A 13,620-nucleotide genomic window follows, 5' to 3' on the forward strand; every position below is an offset into this window, starting at 1 on the left:
GGGGCCACAGACCAACTACGCCAACCTCTTCCTATTTCAAGGGTGAGTTAGGACAAGGGGGTTCCCCAACTTTATTTTGGGGGCCACAGACCAACTACGCCAACCTCTTCCTATTTCAAGGGTGAGTTAGGACAAGGGGGTTCCCCAACTTTATTTTGGGGGCCACAGACCAACTCTTCTGGTTTCTAAGGTGAGTTAGGACAAGAGGGTTCCCCAACTTTATTTTGGGGGCCACAGACCAACTACGCCAACCTCTTCCTATTTCAAGGGTGAGTTAGGACAAGGGGTTCCCCAACTTTATTTTGGGGGCCACAGACCAACTCTTCTGGTTTCTAAGGTGAGTTAGGACAAGAGGGTTCCCCAGCTTTATTTTGGGACCACAGACCAACTCTTCTGGTTTCTAAGGTGAGTTAGGACAAGGGGTTCCCCAGCTTTATTTTGGGGCCACAGACCAACTCTTCTGGTTTCTAAGGTGAGTTAGGACAAGGGGGTTCCCCAACTTTATTTTGGGGGCCACAGACCAACTACGCCAACCTCTTCCTATTTCAAGGGTGAGTTAGGACAAGGGGGTTCCCCAACTTTATTTTGGGGGCCACAGACCAACTCTTCTGGTTTCTAAGGTGAGTTAGGACAAGAGGGTTCCCCAGCTTTATTTTGGGACCACAGACCAACTCTTCTGGTTTCTAAGGTGAGTTAGGACAAGGGGGTTCCCCAGCTTTATTTTGGGGCCACAGACCAACTCTTCTGGTTTCTAAGGTGAGTTAGGATAAGGGGGTTCCCCAGCTTTATTTTGGGGCCACAGACCCGAATTTGTGAAAACAGACCCCTCAAAATCAGAACACAACTCAGACTTTAGAATGCGATAAAAAAATAGCATGCAAGGAGTTTTACTACTGCTGCTACTGTAGAGCATGGCCGGACTGAGACTTTCCTGCGGTTTAAAAGCTAATTTATAACTTAGAGAACTAGCTATAACTTGTCAGAAATGTCCAGATCAACTAGCCCCTTGTCAGTTCGTTTTGTTTTTTAAGCCGATTGATATTGTTGCAATGTTTGAGTCGCTCAAATATCAAACGAATACACATTAGACACGGCAAAATGTTTAGAATTGTAAGAAAATGAGCTTTAACACTTCAAAAGGTTCTCTGCACCGTATGACAAAAGGTGTAGGATTGTGGGAAATAAGCTTTTAAACCTGCAAAATGTTCTCTCTGGCAACAAGAGGGGAGGGAACAGTTCGTGTCATGAACAGTGCTTGTTCCCAGAGAAATGGACGTGGTGTGGGATGGGTGGGGGGATGTTCCCCAATGACGGAAAATGGGGAACCTGAGTGAAAACGTTTGGGAACCTCTGCTCTAAACGTGTTCCTCGCCAAATTAATTTAATCTGTTGTAGCAGGGAACCTGGAACCTGGAACCTGGAACCTGGTTCCCTGCATTAGGACCCGAGTTTGGGAAACATTGAGTTTGGACACTGTATGGTGTAGTAGGACATTGAACTCACACATTCAACATACAGAAGAAAATCACTATTGTATAGTGTTGTAAGTCTCAAATGACTCTCTATTCCCTTTATAGTGTGACCCAGTGTACTTGAGTCCAGGAATCTGACTTGACTTGTGACACAAGTCACAATTAAACTGTATTTGAGAAATGGGCTGTGATTTGAGAGCCAGTGTCACAACACTGTGTGTGTTTGTGTGTGTTCTCCCCTTCCAGGTTCCGTCTGATCCCGTTCCTGACTGAGCTGCGTGCGGTGATGGACTGGGTCTGGACCGACACCTCTCTGTCTTTATCCTCTTGGATCTGTGTGGAAGACATCTACGCTCACATCTTCATCCTCAAGTGCTGGAGGGAGTCAGAGAGGGTAGGTTGTGTATCCTCCTTGTTCATGTGTCTGTGGGACCAATAGGGTTCGAACACGAGCTCTGCCCACTGCGTCACAAGAATGTGTTAGCTTAGCCCACTCAGCTAGAACCTAGAGAAGGCCCAGTGTTAGCTTAGCCCACTCAGCTAGAACCTAGAGAAGGCCCAGTGTTAGCTTAGCCCACTCAGCTAGAACCTAGAGAAGGCCCAGTGTTAGCTTAGCCCACTAAGCTAAAACCTAGAGAAGGCCCAGTGTTAGCTTAGCCCACTCAGCTAAAACCTAGAGAAGGCCCAGTGTTAGCTTAGCCCACTCAGCTAGAACCTAGAGAAGGCCCAGTGTTAGCTTAGCCCACTCAGCTAAAACCAGAAGAAGGCCCAGTGTTAGCTTAGCCCACTCAGCTAGAACCTAGAGAAGGCCCAGTGTTAGCTTAGCCCACTCAGCTAAAACCTAGAGAAGGCCCAGTGTTAGCGTATCCCACTCAGCTAAAACCTAGAGAAGGCCCAGTGTTAGCTTAGCCCACTCAGCTAGAACCTAGAGAAGGCCCAGTGTTAGCTTAGCCCACTCAGCTAAAACCTAGAGAAGGCCCAAGCTTAGCCCACTCAGCTAGAACCTAGGCCCAGTGTTAGCTTAGCCCACTCAGCTAGAACCTAGAGAAGGCCCAGTGTTAAGCCCACTAAGCTAAAACCTAGAGAAGGCCCAGTGTTAGCTTAGCCCACTCAGCTAAAACCTAGAGAAGGCCCAGTGTTAGCTTAGCTCACTCAGCTAGAACCTAGAGAAGGCCCAGTGTTAGCTTAGCCCACTCAGCTAAAACCAGAAGAAGGCCCAGTGTTAGCTTAGCCCACTCAGCTAGAACCTAGAGAAGGCCCAGTGTTAGCTTAGCCCACTCAGCTAAAACCTAGAGAAGGCCCAGTGTTAGCGTATCCCACTCAGCTAAAACCTAGAGAAGGCCCAGTGTTAGCTTAGCCCACTCAGCTAGAACCTAGAGAAGGCCCAGTGTTAGCTTAGCCCACTCAGCTAGAACCTAGAGAAGGCCCAGTGTTAGCTTAGCCCACTCAGCTAGAACCTAGAGAAGGCCCAGTGTTAGCTTAGCCCACTCAGCTAGAACCTAGAGAAGGCCCAGTGTTAGATTAGCCCACTAAGCTAGAACCTAGAGAAGGCCCAGTGTTAGCTTAGCCCACTCAGCTAGAACCTAGAGAAGGCCCAGTGTTAGCTTAGCCCACTCAGCTAGAACCTAGAGAAGGCCCAGTGTTAGCTTAGCCCACTCAGCTAGAACCTAGAGAAGGCCCAGTGTTAAGCCCACTCAGCTAAAACCTAGAGAAGGCCCAGTGTTAGCTTAGCCCACTCAGCTAAAACCTAGAGAAGGCCCAGTGTTAGCTTAGCCCACTCAGCTAAAACCTAGAAAAGCCCAGTGTTAGCTTAGCCCACTCAGCTAGAACCTAGGCCCAGTGTTAGCTTAGCCCACTCAGCTAAAACCTAGAGAAGGCCCAGTGTTAGCTTAGCCCACTCAGCTAAAACCTAGAGAAGGCCCAGTGTTAGCTTAGCCCACTCAGCTAGAACCTAGAGAAGGCCCAGTGTTAGCTTAGCCCACTCAGCTAAAACCTAGAGAAGGCCCAGTGTTAGCTTAGCCCACTCAGCTAGAACCTAGAGAAGGCCCAGTGTTAGCTTAGCCCACTCAGCTAGAACCTAGAGAAGGCCCAGTGTTAGCTTAGCCCACTCAGCTAGAACCTAGAGAAGGCCTAGTGTTAGCTTAGCCCACTCAGCTAGAACCTAGAGAATGCCCAGTGTTAGCTTAGCCCACTCAGCTAGAACCTAGAAAGGCCCAGTGTTAGAGCCCACTCAGCTAAAACCTAGCCCAGTGTTAGCTTAGCCCACTCAGCTAGAACCTAGAGAAGGCCCAGTGTTAGCTTAGCCCACTCAGCTAGAACCTAGAGAAGGCCCAGTGTTAGCTTAGCCCACTCAGCTAGAACCTAGAGAAGGCCCAGTGTTAGCTTAGCCCACTCAGCTAGAACCTAGAGAAGGCCCAGTGTTAGCTTAGCCCACTTAGCTAGAACCTAGAGAAGGCCCAGTGTTAGCTTAGCCCACTCAGCTAAAACCTAGAGAAGGCCCAGTGAACCTTGTTAGCTTAGCCCACTCAGCTAAAACCTAGAGAAGGCCCAGTGTTAGCTTAGCCCACTCAGCTAAAACCTAGAGAAGGCCCAGTGTTAGCTTAGCCCACTCAGCTAAAACCTAGAGAAGGCCCAGTGTTAGCTTAGCCCACTCAGCTAAAACCTAGAGAATGCCCAGTGTTAGCTTAGCCCACTCAGCTAAAACCTAGAGAAGGCCCAGTGTTAACTTAGCCCACTCAGCTAGAACCTAGAGAAGGCCCAGTGTTAGCTTAGCCCACTCAGCTAAAACCAGCCCATCACTACCTTCTGGTTTTTATATATGTTTTTATTTATATTTTTCCACAAGCTGCATTTCTGTTGCAAAGTTAGATTTGATTGAAACTTTAGCTCTGGGAGTTTAGACTTCAGGTCTTCAGCTCTTCAGGTCTAAGGCAAGATTACCCAGATAACCATGGAGAGGAGGACAGGAGAGGATACAATCCACTCGTCATGGGAGCGTGATCACCGAACCAACCACCTTACATCACATACCTCTATGGATGCATCCCAAATGGCACCCTATTCCCTATACAGTGCACTACTTTTGACCCCAATGGCACCCTATTCCCTATACAGTGCCCTACTTTACACCAGAGCCCATGGCACCCTATTCCCTATACAGTGCACTACATTTGACCAGGACCCACTGGCACCATATTGCCTATGGACTATTTGGGCCCTGGTCACTTTATACGGCACAAGGGTGCCATTTCAGAGGTGCCCTCAGTCCATAACTATAGTCCTCCTCTCTTCTCCAATGGTATCCTCAGTCCATAACTACAGTCCTCTCCTCTCCAGTGGTATCCTCAGTCCATAACTATAGTCCTCTCCTCTCCAGTGGTATTCTCAGTCCATAACTATTGTCCTCCTCTCCAGTGGTATCCTCAGTCCATAACTATAGTCCTCCTCTTCAGTGGTATCCTCAGCCCATAACTATAGTCCTGCTCTCCCCCTCCCCCTCCAGAGATACCCCCAGCCGCGGGGCCAGGCGAAGAAGCCGGTGGTGAAGTATGGGATGGGCGGGATGATCGTCATGCTTCTGATCTGTATCATCTGGTTCCCTCTACTCTTCATGTCTCTGGTCAAGTCTGTGGTGGGGGTGGTCAACAAACCACTGGACGTCTCCTTCTCCATCACCCTGGCTGGGTTCCAGGTACTGTAACAGAACTAAGGCTCTGCTACTGATAGGTCCATCAGTTGCTCGGGTTCGAGATTAATCCGTCAGTCCGTCAGTCAGACAGACAGTCCAGTCTAGTGGGCAATTAGTTGTGCATTATGGGTCAATTGGAATTGACCCAACCTGTTTTTGTGACTTGTTGTTCTGTAGATGACATCCTAAATTGTGTTTTCCAGCCCATAGAGATAGTCAGATAACTCATCAATGTAGCTGTGCCATTGTGGCGTTTGTGACAGCACCATTTCACCCATTGTGAAATAGTCCATTTACTTATTATTATTATTATTATTATTGTAAAGCTAATATTTGCGGTTTATAGCCACCTGTCCATGCTAAAACAGTTTACATCAGAGATGAGTTCTCTAACTAAGTCCATCTTTTCCAGCCCATCTTCACAATGAGTGCTCAGCAGAACCAGCTCAGAGAAGTCTCCAACCATGAATTCCATAACACATTCATGAGGTCATACCTCAGCGACCCTGTAAGTGCACGGTTACAAGTATTTTATGCAACTACTATATATGTTGTCCCACTGGGATGGGTGGGCCGAGCACAGGGTAAATCTCCATTGTAACACGTAGACAATATTCTCGTCCCTCCTGTCCTCTGTACAGGAAGCGATGCAGTGGTTGGAATCCTACATGCCAGAGGACCTGACCATAGCTGAGTTGGAGGGCAGCTCTAACAGTCTGTGGACCATCAGTCCTCCCAGTAGAACGAACATCATGAAGATGCTCAGCTCCAAGGAGCAGTTCCCTATCACTGTAGCTTGGTCTGTCCAACGGTAAGAACAGTTCCCATCACTGTAGCTTGGTCTGTCCAACGGTAAGAACAGTTCCCATCACTGTAGCTTGGTCTGTCCAACGGTAAGAACAGTCCCCCATCACTGTAGCTTGGTCTGTCCAACGGTAAGAACAGTCCCCCATCACTGTAGCTTGGTCTGTCCAACGGTAAGAACAGTTCCCATCACTGTAGCTTGGTCTGTCCAACGGTAAGAACAGTTCCCATCACTGTAGCTTGGTCTGTCCAACGGTCAGAACAGTTCCCATCACTGTAGCTTGGTCTGTCCAACGGTAAGAACAGTTCCCCATCACTGTAGCTTGGTCTGTCCAACGGTCAGAACAGTTCCCATCACTGTAGCTTGGTCTGTCCAAGTAGTGTAGAGCAAAGTAAAGTAAAGTAAAGTAAAGTAGAGTAGAGTAGAGTAGAGAGAGTAGAGTAGAGTAGAGTAGAGTAGAGTAGAGTTTAAAGCCGGAGAGTTTAGAGTGCAAGAGTAGAAATGGAGAGTAGAGTAGAAATCTAGAAGACCTAGAGTAAAGTTTCAGAGTAGAGTAGGGTGCAGAGTAGGGTAGGGTAGAGATAGTGTAAAGTATAGTGCCTTCAGTCGAAAGTATTCTGGCCCCCTTGAACTGGCAAGACCTTTTTAAAGATATCCACATTTCAGGCTTCAAACATAAAGATATAAAACTGAAAGTAAAGGGGCTGAATAATTTTGAATAATTTTGCACGCCCAATTTTTCAGTTTTTGATTTGTTAAAAAAGTTTGAAATATCCAATAAATGTCGTTCCACTTCATGATTGTGTCCCACTTGTTGTTGATTCTTCACAAAAAAATACAGCTTTATATCTTTATGTTTGAAGCCTGAAATGTGGCAAAAGGTCGCAAAGTTCAAGGGGGCCGAATACTTTCGCAGGTGTTAAGGCACTATACACATTGGACAGCATTGCACAGCATTGGACATGTAACCGATGTGAAACGGCTAGCTAGTTAGCGGTGGTGCGCGCCAATAGTGTTTCGATCAGTGACGTCACTCGCTCTGAGACCTTGAAGTAGTGGTTCCCCTTGCTCTGCAAGGGCCGCGGCTTTTGTGGAGCGATGGGTAATGATGCTTCGAGGGTGACTGTTAATGTGTGCAGAGGGTCCCTGGTTCGAGCCCAGGTTGGGGAAAGGAGAGGGACAGAAGCTATACTGTTACACACATCATTGCATATCATTGCACATCATTGCACTACAAGCCACTGATGCAGACCTTTGGAATATCTACATTTGAAAAAGTCGAATAAATCCTTGTAATATAGCCTACACCATCACAATAAATCCATTATTTATTTTAGACAAGTCTAAAGACTATAAAAAATAAAGAGAGTCGCACGCTCTATAGATAAACTAATTTATTGGTGTAACGTGTACGCTGGGATTCAGGAAGCAAGTATCGGAAGTGAATAATTGTATAAATAAACTGACATGGAACAAAACAAACACGAGTAGCGTACAGACATGAAACATATAAACAGAAACAATAACACCTAGGGAAAGAACCAAAGGGAGTGACTAGTGATAGGGAAGATAATCAGGCAGGTGATTGAGTCCAGGTGAGTCTGATGAGGAGCTGATGCGTGTAACGATGGTGACAGGTCTGCGTAATAATGAGCAGCCTTACGACCTTGAGCACCGGAGAGGGAGTATACGTGTCAGTACCCCCTCCCTGATGCGCAGCTCCAGAGGGGCGGTCCCGAGGACCAGGAATGGGCTGGTCGCTTCAGCTGAGGTGCAGGACCCTGACGAGCTGGCCGAGGCGCGGGAGCCTGACGAGCCGGCCGAGGCGCGGGAGCCTGATGAGCTGGCCGAGGCGCGGGAGCCTGACGAGCCGGCCGAGGCGCGGGAGCCTGGCGAACTGGGCCGAGGCGCGGGAGCCTGACGAGCCGGCCGAGGCGCGGGAGCCTGACGAGCTGGCCGAGGCGCGGGAGCCTGACGAGCCGGCCGAGGCGCGGGAGCCTGGCGAACTGGGCTGAGGTGCGGGAGCCTGACGAGCCGGCCGAGGCGCGGGTGCCTGATGAGCCGGCCGAGGTGCCGGAGCCTGACGAACTGGGCCGAGGCGCGAGAGCCTCACAAACCGGCCGAGGCGCGGGAGCCTGACGAGTAGTCTATTTCAGAAGAACAGATGCTCTGAGTTGTCCTTATTTTAGGCCCTAATCTGGCTATGCCATATGGCTGTGAGCAACACTAGTTCATTTAGCAAACAAGATTTGCTTAGAATTCCGTGGCATTCTTTTATAGTATGAAGAATACAATTGAACATAGCTGAATAAAATATAAAACGATTTGAGGGAGTGCGCACGTGGCTGTTCTGTGTTGGTTAACAAAGAAACAGGTCCTCCTATGTGCTTAATTTAGAGTTATTTATGTAACTTTAGTTGTGATACAAATGTTGGGCTTATATTTAGATGTTTTATACATTCTAAGGCTGCATGATGTGACTCTAATGATGATTTGAAAAAAGACGCTCTGTTTTTTTTTTTGCGCTGGCTGCACACACTTCATCAGTCTCTCATTCATAATTTGACAAGCACTTGATAATGCCTCAAATTCCTAGCAACTTCCCCTTTGTGTGGCCCCTAAAACAATCCATGTCTTACACACACAGACAGGGACACACACACACGCTAGCACATGTATTCTACAGACACGTACATTGTATTGTTGTATGGTGGTATTGTACATATTCTATGTTATATGATATTCTCTTTGATTTTCTGTGATGCCTTAAAACGGGCACGTTTTTTTTATCCAATAATGAAATAGCGCCCCCATAGATTCAAGAGGTTAATGTGTTTTTGTTCTTGCTGGGCCCCAGGAAGAGTAGCTGCTGCCTTGACAGGAACTAATGGGGATCCATAATAAACCCCAGGAAGAGTAGCTGCTGCCTTGACAGGAACTAATGGGGATCCATAATAAACCCCAGGAAGAGTAGCCGCTTCCTTGACAGGAACTAATGGGGATCCATAATAAACCCCAGGAAGAGTAGCTGCTGCCTTGGCAGGAACTAATGGGGATCCATAATAAACCCCAGGAAGAGTAGCTGCTGCCTTGGCAGGAACTAATGGGGATCCATAATAAACCCCAGGAAGAGTAGCCGCTTCCTTGGCAGGAACTAATGGGGATCCATAATAAACCCCAGGAAGAGTAGCCGCTGCCTTGACAGGAACTAATGGGGATCCATAATAAACCCCAGGAAGAGTAGCTGCTGCCTTGCCAGGAACTAATGGGGTCCATAATAAATAAAAATACAAATTATGGCCAAGTCAGACTATGTATGCAGCGAATGATCAGGCCAAGATTCTAGATGTTCTGTATTGTCTGAAACAGGAACCCGACTCTGGGAGCGAAGGCTGAGTTTTCTACGGGGAAGAAGGTGATGTTTCTGGATGATAAGACCAAGCTGGAGCTATTCCTACTGCTCAATGGGACCAGAAAAGATGGAGTGTGAGTTTTAATTCATGGATTTGTATTAGTGACTGTATTCCCTTCCCAGATGTTAGTAACAGCCTGTTGTAATTCCTCTGTTGCCAGGGTGATAAAACATGGCTTCCAACGGTATCTCCGAGCCCCTACTGACTCTGAGGCCAAACCCATAGAACAGCTGTCTACAGGTAAAGCTGCACTTAAACATCTCAATACACTTTACACAAATATACAATAAAATACATTTAAAAAAACAAGACATTAGTCTAACACTTATCTTTATATCTGACTTTCATGATGGTTATGTTGTAATGTTGTTAGTTGTCAATCATCTTGTCTTTATTGTGTTATTTGCCTGTTGTCAGTAGTGTTATAGCGTAGGGCTTGAATCAATCCGTATGGTGGAAGTTTTGCGCTATAGTGCAATTTAAATTTAAAGGTAATGTTCCCGCGTTTGTGGAGACTGCATTCACGATAAACGCTCAATTGGAAATTACCTTTAAATGTAATATCGCGCTATAGAATCGCGCTGTGTTTGTTGTCAATCATGTTATTGTGAAGCCAAAAGGCACCTTTTCCACATTGTGTGGACTAAAGTTGTTCTTCTTCTACTCATTGTCTTATAGACGTGTTTATGAACATTAAAAACACAATGGTATTACATTCCATTCTATTCTATTCCTCCAGAGGAAGTATCCATCACTTTGGCATTGGAGCGTTTACATAACGACTCAGAGGGGGTCCAGGAGTGGTGGATCGTGAACCAGACTAGTCCGGGAAAGATCAACGTTCGTAGCCCCAAGAATCTGTACAACGCTGGGCTGGAGCTCTATGTCTTCAGCGATCAGGTCAGCCCTCCTAGTCTGGGCTTTCTGGCTGGATACGGGTGAGTAGAACAAACCTAGCATAGCATCACATGAAATCACACCCAACACATATGTGAAATCTCTACCCTGGCAGTGTTTGCTAGCTAGCCCATCATTTTCTCATCAGCCCAACATTTTTGTTTTAACACTTTTGATAAAGAAAGTGTCCTCCCTATCAGCTAGCTGTCAGTGTCAGTGTCCTCCCTATCAGCTAGCTGTCAGTTCCCTCCCTATCAACTAGCTGTCAGTGTCCTCCCTATCAGCTAGCTGTCAGTTTCGGTGTCCTCCCTATCAGCTAGCTGTCAGTGTGTGTCCTCCCTATTGGCTATCTGTCGGTGTCAGTGTCCTCCCTATCGGCTAGCTGTCAGTTTCGGTGTCCTCCCTATCAGCTAGCTGTCAGTGTCAGTGTCCTCCCTATCAGCTAGCTGTCAGTGTCAGTGTCCTCCCTATCGGCTAGCTGTCAGTGTCAGTGTCCTCCCTATCAGCTAGCTGTCAGTTCCCTCCCTATCAGCTAGCTGTCAGTTCCCTTCCTATCAACTAGCTGTCAGTGTCCTCCCTATCAGCTAGCTGTCAGTGTCCGTGTCCTCCCTATCAGCTAGCTGTCAGTGTCCTCCCTATCGGCTAGCTGTCAGTGTCCTCCCTATCGGCTAGCTGTCAGTGTCCTCCCTATCGGCTAGCTGTCAGTGTCAGTGTCCTCCCTATCAGCTAGATGTCAGTGTCAGTGTCCTCCCTATCAGCTAGATGTCAGTGTCAGTGTCCTCCCCTCCCAAGGGTTAGAAGACTTGTTTCCATGGTGGTCCTCTATTGGTTGCAGGGCAAAAACAAGTGACATGGGCACTCATCAAGTTCAATTATATACACTTCATATACAAAAGCATGTGGACACCCCTTCAAATTAGTGGATTGGACAATTTCAGTCACACCCATTGCTAACATGCAATCTCCATAGACAAACATTGGCAGTAGAATGACCTTACTGAAGAGCTCAGTGACTTGAAACGTGGCACCGTCATAGGATGCCACCTTTCCAACAAGTCAGTTTGTCAAATATCTGCCAGTCTAGAGCTGCCCCCCGGTCAACTGTAAGTCCTGTTACTGTGAAGTGTAAACGTCTAGGAGCAACAACGGCTCAGCCTGCAAAGTGGTAGGCCACACAAGCTCACAGAACGGGACTGCAGAGTGCTGAAACGGGTAAAAATAGTCTATCCTCGGTTTCAACACTCACTACAGAGTTATAAAATGCCTCTGGAAGCAACGTCAGCACAAGAACTGTTCGTCGGGAGCTTCATGAAATGGGTTTCTATGGCCGAGCACCCACACACAAGCCTAAGATTACCATGCGCAATGCCAAGCGTCGGCTGGAGTGGTGTAAAGCTCACCACCATTGGACTCTGGAGCAGTAGAAACACGTTCTCTGGAGTGATGAATCACACTTCACCATCTGGCAGTCCGACGGACAAATCTGGGTTTGGCGGATGCTAGGAGAACTCTACCTGCACAAATGCAAAGTACATACTGTAAAGTTTGGTGGAAGAGGAATAATGATCTGGGGCTGTTTTTCATGGTTCAGGCTAGGGCCCTTAGTTCCAGTGAAGGGAAATCTTAAAGCTATAGAATACAATGACATGATAGACGATTCTGTGCTTCCAACTGTGTGGCAACAGTTTGGGGAAGGCCCTTTCCTGTTTCAGCATGACAATGCTCCCGTGCACAAAGCAAGGGCCGTACAGAAATGGTTTGTTGAGATCAGTGTGGAAGAACTTGACTGGCCTGCACAGAGCCCTGACCTCGATCAACCCCGTCAAACACCTTTGGGATGAATTGGAACGACAACTGCGAGCCAGTCCTAATCGCCCAACATCAGTGCCCGACTTCACTAATGCTCTTATGGCTGATGTTCCCGCAGCAATGTTTCAACATCTAGAGCAAAGCCTTCCCAGAAGAGTGGAGGTTGTTATAGCAACAAAGGAGGGACCAACTTCATATTAACATTACATGATTTTGGAATGAGATGTTTGATGAGCAGGTGTCCATATACTTTTGGCCATGTAGTGTATATATACGGTGCCTTCAAACATCAAAGTGGAAATGTGTTTTTCTATATTTTTTACAAATTAATAAAAAATGAAAAGCTGAAATGTCTTGAATCCATATTCAACCCCTTTGCTATGACACGCCTAAATAATTTCAGGAGTAAAAATGTGTTTAACAAGTCACATAATAAGTAGATTTTTTAATGACTACCTCATCTCTGTAACCCACACATACAATATCTGTAAGGTCCTTCAATTGATCAGTGAATTTCAAGCAGATTCATCCACAAAGGTTTTCCAATTCCTCACAAAGAAGGGCACCTATTGGTAGATGGGTGGGGGAAAAAAGCAGACATTGAATATCCCTTTGAGCATGGTGAAGTTATTAATTACACTTTGGATGGCATAGCAATACACCCAGTCACTACAAAGATACAGGCGTCCTTCCTAACTCAGTTGCCGGAGAGGAAGGAAACCGCTCAGGGATTTCACCATGAGGCCAATGGTGACTTTAAAACAGTTAATGAGTTGAATGGCTGTGATAAGATAAAACTGAGGATGGATCAATACCGTTGTAGTTACTCCACAATACTAACCTAATTGACAGAGTGAAAAGAAGGAAGCCTGTACAGAATAAAAATATTCCACAACATACATCCTGTTTTCAACAAGGCACTAAAATAAAACTAACTTTAAGTCATGAATACAAAGCGTTATGTTTGTGTCAAATCCAACACAACACATCATTGATCACCACTTCATACTTTCATGGTGGTGGCTGCATCATGTTATGTGTATGCTTGTCCTCGGCAAGGACTATGGACCTTTTTTTTAGGATAAAAAGAAACGGAATAGAGCTAGGCAAAGTCCTAGAGGAAAACCTGGTTCAGTCTGCTTTCCAACAGACACTGGGAGACAAATTCCCCTTTCAGCAGGACAATAACCTAAAACACAAAGCCAAATATACACTGGTGTTGCCTACCAAGATAACATTGACTTTTCCTTATTGGCCTAGTTCCAGTTTGGACTTAAATTGGCTTGAAAATCTACGGCAACACTTGAAAATGGCTCACTAGCAATCAACAACCGACTTGACAGAGCTTGAATAATTTTTTCAGTAATAATGTGCAAATATTGTACAATCCAGGTCTTCAAATCACTTAGAGACATACCCAGAAAGACTCACAACTTTTGTAAATTAGATATTTGTGTATTTCATTTTCAAAACATTTTTTAAAAAATAATCTAAAAACAAGTTTTTTAGGGGGTAATGTAACTTTGCCATTATTGG

General features: G+C 46.3%; 1 protein-coding gene across 1 annotated transcript in view; it reads left to right on the forward strand.

Moving 5' to 3' along the window:
* Positions 1 to 13,620, forward strand: part of LOC112236738 (piezo-type mechanosensitive ion channel component 2-like) — a 207,640-nt gene that overhangs the window by 193,150 nt on the left and 870 nt on the right. Inside the window, 7 exon segments of the mRNA XM_042329609.1 lie at positions 1,719 to 1,866; positions 4,975 to 5,163; positions 5,573 to 5,668; positions 5,802 to 5,971; positions 9,335 to 9,451; positions 9,539 to 9,618; positions 10,118 to 10,316. Coding sequence (XP_042185543.1) covers positions 1,719 to 1,866; positions 4,975 to 5,163; positions 5,573 to 5,668; positions 5,802 to 5,971; positions 9,335 to 9,451; positions 9,539 to 9,618; positions 10,118 to 10,316 — 999 coding nt within the window.

The sequence above is a fragment of the Oncorhynchus tshawytscha genome, linkage group LG10 (assembly GCF_018296145.1).
Source record: "Oncorhynchus tshawytscha isolate Ot180627B linkage group LG10, Otsh_v2.0, whole genome shotgun sequence".
Classification (NCBI taxonomy): domain Eukaryota; kingdom Metazoa; phylum Chordata; class Actinopteri; order Salmoniformes; family Salmonidae; genus Oncorhynchus; species Oncorhynchus tshawytscha.